At 43.4% G+C, this 7,770-nt stretch overlaps 1 protein-coding gene across 1 annotated transcript; it reads right to left on the reverse strand.

Annotated features, from left to right (window-relative positions):
• Positions 1–1,764: 1,764 nt before the first annotated feature.
• Positions 1,765–3,578, reverse strand: LOC135712391 (uncharacterized). The gene is made up of 3 exons (XM_065235382.1): positions 3,503–3,578; positions 3,107–3,460; positions 1,765–2,987 (listed from the first exon to the last, which is right to left on the reverse strand). The coding sequence occupies exons 1-3, from the start codon at positions 3,576–3,578 to the stop codon at positions 1,765–1,767; spliced, it is 1,653 nt and encodes a 550-aa protein (XP_065091454.1).
• Positions 3,579–7,770: the final 4,192 nt, after the last annotated feature.

The following is a 7,770-nucleotide window of genomic DNA, read 5'->3' on the forward strand; positions in this document are numbered from 1 at the left end:
CTAGATGCACAGTCAGCAGGATTTTCACTCGATGATATGTGATGCCACGAACTACGAGGCAGGAAATCTAATATCGCCGATGTCCGATTTGCCACAAAAATTTTCCATTTCTTGGGATACGACGTGAGCCATCCAAGCACAACGGTAGAATCCGTCCACGCGTGAAAGGTAACATCCAAGTGATCGAGTGATTCGATAATCTGCTTCATGAGCTCCACAAGAAGAACGGCAGCGTTTAATTCAAGCCGAGGAAGGGACACTTGCTGAATAGGAGCAACCTTGGTTTTGCTCGCAACCAGCGATATGCTGACATTGCCATCATCGTCTTTGGATCTGGCGTACACCACTGCTGCATAGGCTGCTTCAGACGCGTCAGCGAATCCGTGTAGCTGTACCGCTCCGTGGTGATTTACGATCCATCTTGGAATGCGAATGTCTTTGATTGATGCCAAACTTGCCTTGATGTTGTTCCACTCCTTGTGGATAACAGCTGGAAGTGGGTCATCCCATTGTAAGTCATGCAACCACAGTGTTTGGTACAGTATCTTGATACGCACAATTATCGGTGAGATCCAGCCCAAGGGATCGAAAAACCGTTGCCGCTTAATGTTTGGCTTGTCGATGTCGAAATTCAAACGGAATCCGAAAGAGTCTGTGGCTGAATACCAATGAATACCCAGTGCTTTTACTGCATCCGCTTCTGATTGTAAATTAACAGGGACTGAAGATTGAGCTTCGAGTTGAGCAGCGTTTGCATTCTCGTCCAGCAGCCGGGAATCATTTGCTGACCACTTCCGAAGATGAAAACCTGCTTCCGATGTAATTCGAACGATGTTCAATGGGCTTATCGGCCTCCGCTCTCCATACAGTACGCAAGTAATCAACATCGTCTCTGTGTATCCATATCTGTCGATACATTTTTTCCGCATCCGCAATAAAGTCGAAAGCGTAGCTACGAAAACGGGAAAGGACGACAGGCAAGTCCTCGGTGACCTTCGGTCCAGTCAACAGTTTCTCGTTCAAAGAAATTTAGGATGACGATTGACATGAGCCGTCAAACACGACTCGCAATTTGGTTGTGACACTGTCTTGCCGCATGACACCGTGATGTGGAAGGTAGAAACTTTTCTACGGCGCAACGTTAACCTCGTCGTCTGGAATCCTCTCCATGTGACCAAGGTTAAGGTACTCGGTCATGAACTCACCGTACATCTGTTTGAAGCCTGGATCTCGAACGAATCTCCTTTCCATCGCCTTCAACCGCTGGATTGCTGCTGGCATCGATTCACCTAATGCGGGTTTGCTTTCGTCGAACGGTAAACGCACTGTAAATCTACCAGTTTTATCTCGTCGATGCGTAGTATTAAATAAATCCACTGCTTGCTGCTCCTCCTGCGTCAAAGGTTTCGGTCTGTTGACCTCTTCAACTTCCCAAAATTTCCGAAGAACCTTGTCGATGTCCATGTCCATGTTGAGACTGATGATGGCCGTTTTGCAATTCACCTCGCTGGCGTCGAAAACTTCTTGGTTTGTTTCCGTCGATCTTGTTTTCCGTGCTGAGCACCAATGCTACCGACGCCAGAGAGGCAGCTCCCACACCTGGACCCTACCTATCGACCCATCAACTCATGAACCGGGGACCAACGGCTTTACTTCCCTTCCGAAGGAAGGCGTGATCAGAGATGTTATGCCTCAGAACATCCCGGCGGCGCCGACTGGGATTGAACCCAGGCCTGCTGGGGTGAGAAGTAATCACGCTTACCACTACACCACCGGCGCCGCTGCGTCGAAAACTTGACCGGCAACAATCCATCCAAAAGTTGAGTTGATCGCCACTGGAAGTCCCGATCCATCTTTTACCTTGCCATCTTCCAAAATAGCCAAGAAAACATCAGCTCCAAGAATAATATCGATACTGCCGGGCTTGTCAAAATGTGGGTCCGCTAGCTGCAATGTTTCCAAACATTTTAGCCGTTCAGGATCCAATCGCTGGTTTGGTACGATCCGCGGGAACTTGGACAGCACATATGCCTTGACGTTGACCACCGAATTGTAGCAAAAGCGAGAAGAAATTTCCAGGTCGACAACTCCTCTGGTGGTTTCCGATGAGCAGCTTGCGATTCCGGTGACAATCAGATTAGCGTTGCTTCGCTGCAATCCGAGATTGGTCACGCAATTCTCCGTGATAAGTGATGCTTGTGAACCGCTATCAATCATCACTCGTACTTCCTGGCACTGACCATTAATTCGCTTCACTCGTACTAATGCCGTTAGTAGTAGGCCGATGACAACCGAAGAACAGCTGTTTTTGACGTTAGTCGTGCAGGACACCGCTGCTGCAGAACTTTGCGGCTGCTGTGGTGAAGGCGAAGACGAAACTTGCTTTTCTGACGGCGGGGTCGATGTTAGCTCATTTTTGTCTGCCTTGCAGAGCATCGTATGATGACGTTGTTGACAGTGTGGTGTGCGGCATACCGACTTCGACGGACAGGATTTGGCGCAATGGTTTGGTCTCAGACAATTGAAACATAGTTTCGCTTGCTGCACTCGTTCGCGCATTTCGTTGACAGGAGATTCCTTGAAGACGGTGCACTCATAAATCCTGTGGCTTTCCGCGCAAACCGGACAAGACTGCTGTTGAACTGCATTGAATGCCTTGATTTCCTTTTTTGCGGTGAGTTGCTTGCGGTCATCTCTATGAGGTTCCTTTCTGCCGTACTCCGAGGGTTTTCCACCGAATGCTGCACAGGTCTCCAACGCTTCACACTTCCTTTTAAGAAACTTGAGAAGATCGACGAACGTTGAGTCGTCATTATCCACAATATGCTGTGCCCACTGAGACCGAAGACCATCATCAAGCTTCTTCAGTACGATGTGATTCAACCAAGGATCTCTCGTTTCGCAAGTTGGCCCCAGGGCACAGAGTTGACGAACTTTCGTAAGCTTGCAAGATTCAAAGGCCTTATTGCCGGTTGGTCGCAGAACTCCTGAACCAGAGCGGCAACTGTGAACTTTGGTTTGTCGAAGTGCTCAACAAGTGTATCCCACACCTGTTTATAGTTTGCATCGGTGATAGAGTAACAGCTAACTAGGCTTCTGACGTCACCTTCCAGATGGTACATCAGTAATTGTAGCTTTAGAGCACTAGTTAGGTTTTTATTGTCGACGCCGCTGACGAAAAGATCTTTAAAAGAAGCCCACTGCTTCCTGTCGCCTCTGAACACGGGCAAATTGTACGATGGCAACTGCGTGTCGATTGGCTCCAAATGCTGCTGACGAAGCTGCACAGCCAACCCTTCCATATTCGTTGTACTTGTCGCTTGGCTGGAAAGGAGGGTTCGTTGCGTTTCGAGCAGTACACGGACTGCCTCCTTCAGCTCGTTATTAGGATCTACCCCTGTAGAGTCACTGCCAGCACTTGATGGACCTTCCTTCACTTGCAGCAGCTTTGTAATCAGTCCTTTCGTTGTGTAGAAAAGTTGTTAGTAGTCCGAACGCACACTGAGCTCCAAAGAAAGTTCTACGTTCGGGACTGCTTCTTCGATTTCAGCTTGAATCCTGTCGAAAGATTCCTCCATCTCGGCTAATTTCCGAAGCCGATCGTGAACTTCGAACGCCTGTGTTTCATGTTCTGCCAGCTGCCTTGCACTCGCATGTACTCTCTTCAGCCTCTCGAAGGCCACGTTTCTTTTCCTGATCAGCTCCACCATTGTCGCTGATTCACGCCGATCCGGATCGCGAAGGACCAAATGTTAATCGTTCGAAATGATGCGGAAGTGGACAAGGCACGACTACCGAGAACTGACGCGAAGTTCTACCACGCGAAACCGGGACTTTTCCGAATTTCCGAAACGAAAATAAACAAAACTTGAAGAACAAAAATGTCTGCTCTCAAATTCACTTTTATTAGAATAATTAAGACGTAGTAGCAATCAAAAAACAAACGATATCGGGTAGACAGGCAAAGTTCCTGTTCTTGAAATCTCTCTCTCTCTCACACAGTAATTGTATTGCAGAAAAATCAGTCATGGATGAACTCAATTCCAAAACCATAAACAACCTCGTTTTTAATTTCGGGGTCCAAACCGTGTTTCATTGGGGGTGTCCAATACTCCTTTCCCGTTTGCCAAGCATCGAGCTTGCAATACAACGTGTTTATTTGTTTCAAACTCGTCCATTACCGTTTGCGTTGACCAAGATTTCGGCAAAATCGTCAGAATCCTTATTTGATCGTCTCTCGATGAACCTGGATCAGCAAATCTCTCCTTCAGTTGTCCGATCATCTCATTGTGTTCCGCAGATTTCAATTTTAGTTGCTCCAGGTCATCTTCTTCCGCTTGAAAACCGAAGATGCGTTTCTTAATGCCATTGGTAATGTCCATATACTTTCTCCGGGGATAGTTAACATTCTGGATTTTTTTTGTCGATATTGGCGATACGTTGATACCAGCTATGCCCTTGTTGAATAGCTCATTATTATGCGTCCTGGAAAATTGTTGCTCTCCACTATCCTGAGATGATGCTGTTGTTATTGACGTAGTTGATGGTATTTCTTCGAGGCCATGTCGAGATGTAGATGACTGCGGCTCCACGATGTCCATGACTGACGGTTGCACTTCTAGTTCCAGATTTTCAGCACATGGTTTGATTCTATTTAAATTCAAGCGACACGTATCACAGATTGATAGAGATGCATCCAAATTAAATTTCCACTCTAGGAACTTATGTTTTTCAATCAAATTTTTGGATAATTTACGAAGCTTTGACGAACACCGTTTATTAGGAAACGGCTTGCAACACTCGACCTTCTTGAATTCCATACGCTAATTATACTTGTTCACTCAAAAAGATTTTTTTAGTGATGTCTGTTTTCAAAAGGATGGTCATGCTTATACACAAACGTAGGTACCATTTGGATATTCAGGTATAAATATTGTTTTGGTATTGAAGCTACTCTAACAGAGAAGCTCTTTTTTCATGAAAAATACCATGGAAGACATTATAATGTACCTAAAATAATAAGATGGATAGGTACATCAATATTAACAACTTAAATAGGATGAAACTACGCTTGATAATGAAAATAAGTGCAACTTAACTTGTGTTGGTTTCTATATTTAAAATAATAGTGTTTTCATTTCCCCTGTAAATTCTAAACGGGTTGTCTGATCGTTCAATCGTCAAAAGACAAATTGAAGGTAAATATATGTGTATCTTGCTAAACTTATCAATGCTGATGGAGAATCACGATTAACTTATGAAAATGGCTTATTTTCTACAAAAAATTGATTTTGATGAAAGTAAATTTGAAATATCTCGAAAACGGTTATATTTAGGAAGTTTATCGATATGAGCACTATCGTTTGAAATGATTTTTATAATCATATTGTAACCGTTCACGAATTTTCGTTGAGGTTTTCGTAGTACTCAGTGGCTTAAGCGCCACTCTCGATTAGGAGAGACCACTGGTCATGTTCGAATTTTGCCCGATTTGTGAGACCTTATATCTAATGGCACAACTAGCTTTAATATCAAAAGTAAAACGCCAAGTCCCGTAGAACCGCAGATATTATCGGACGAAAGAATTACTCTGACTTACCCAGAACATGAACGAAACGGAAAGAGAAAGAAGGAATTCTTACTCATCTGAGCGGTAATCGAAGGAAAAACTGAACGTAAGATAGCGAGTGTCTTTTATTCCAAGGAAAAAACATTCTAAAGCATAAAAAACTAATCTTCAATTTTCATTAAACACTATTATTGAGTTCGTTTATTCGGGTTGGACTTCTCGATGAGTGTACGGAAAAAGAGCAAATCATGGCCATGAATAAAAACATGCTCTAACATACCTGCGCAGGTTTTTCGACGCGAAGAACGAAGGCTCGATGATGGCTGACGGTGGGGACTCGACGACTCGATTATGGCGACGGAAGGCGACCTTCCAGTTAGCGTGGCGATGGCGGCGAGGCGTGATGGCGCCGCACATGAGCTGCAGTATGGCGAGCAGCGATGAAGGTGACCCGTGCGCAGTATGGCCGAACTAGAGTTGCGGAGAGAGTGGCGGCTGGACGGAAGGCTTCCGATTTAATACGTCGAGAGCTGAGCATCAACCGTAGTCGTGCTTTCCCGGGAGATTCACCCCTCAGAGAAAAGAGGGCCAACTTACCGCCGCACGGCTTCGCGTACTAAGCTTCCGCTATGACCGCCCGGAATGGAATGAAACCCACCCTTCTCCTTGGATTGAATCCGGACCGTAGTACGCTCTTGGCTACGCACTCAAACGGTCCGCGCTCTCGGAAAGAATGGTCCACAAGGGGTTGTAGCGGAAAAATGACATCGTCGACTGTTGATTTGCGACCGTCGGAAAAGTTTCGCTCCGTGGAATAGCGAACTTCACTCTTCTCCGTTTGGCTACCTTTGAGGCCTTCGCTTGGCGCACGAGTCTGATGGTCCGTTTCACACGGACGATGCCACTTAACAGGACCCCTTGTCCGGCCTTGCGATAGCCGAACTGAAGATAAAAGCTAGCCCGTACAAAAAAAGCACAAAGCGCTGGAAATTCAACGCGAACTCACATTAATTAAATAATTACAATAGACTAAAATCAATTATTACCTTTTTTGTACAGAATTCACTGAAACAAAACGAACAGACTACGCGGAATTTAAAACTACCTTAGCTACACTGTACAAAGAAAGAAAACGTCTTAGTAAAACTTCTGAAAATAAAACTCACTCACTAAAGTTTAACTACCTTTTAATGCAATTCTAAATGCACAAACGACTTTTAACGAGAACTTAATTCGCGCACTTCAGGGTCCACCCCACCGTTTTTGGCCCTTCATACAGCGATATTGTGAATTCAGATCGGTAGCTCAAATTGATCTTGCTATTAAGTGGAGCTGCATACAAGACAAGATCTTCGAAGGGATGGTGGCTACCTTACATACATACATACATACAACTTAATTCGCGCACTTCTGTTCACCAGCCGATTCGAAAGCGAAATGGACGAGTCAGAGTACCTTTCGCCGAGAAGAAAGTTCCTAACGACATTCTTCTTTAGAAATTAAGGATGCCGATTCTTTTATTCAAAATTTGCGCCAAACTAATCGAATGGCGAAGTATTTCATGGCGCCTTCCGAAAGCATGTGCAATAAAAGCTACTATCTATAAAGATGAGCTTTTTATAGCAAAAGGTTTATCCAGGACACCTAACCATAAATAACGCGTAGCTTCGATATGAAACGCACGAAATATTTCACTACTGAATGAAAATCTAAATGAAAATTTAAATAATGAAATGAATTTTATTTTAAATTTAGTTGAACTTAATCGATAAAATATTTACAGGAAAAAAAAGAAGAAAAACGCACAGCGTTACAATATACTAACATCAAACTGAACATTTCGCCGTAAATAATGAAATTTTCAAAAATGCCTCAAAAGTTGCACTTAGAAAAACTTTTTTATTGAAAGTTTGTCCATCCTAGAATTGTTTTCAAAACTTCTGCTCTCTATTGAAGTTTTTATAAAAAAAATATAAAAAAAAAATCAAAAATACATTTTTTTGTTTTTTTGAATTTTGAGGTTTATTTTTAATTTTTTTTTGTAAAAAAACGAAAAAAAAAATTCCATGTGTATTTTTTTTATAAAGCCTTATTAGTTTACTACAACTACTTCTTAGTAAATTTTTTCTACAACCAACTGTTTTCGAACTACATTTTTTTAAAGTATGTGTGCAAAAACACATAGGCCCTTTCAAAAATTA

Source organism: Ochlerotatus camptorhynchus, unplaced genomic scaffold (genome assembly GCF_037179485.1).
Source record: "Ochlerotatus camptorhynchus isolate MF236.1 unplaced genomic scaffold, CSIRO-AGI_Acam_v1.1 ptg000477l, whole genome shotgun sequence".
In the NCBI taxonomy this organism is placed as follows: Eukaryota; Metazoa; Arthropoda; class Insecta; order Diptera; family Culicidae; genus Ochlerotatus; species Ochlerotatus camptorhynchus.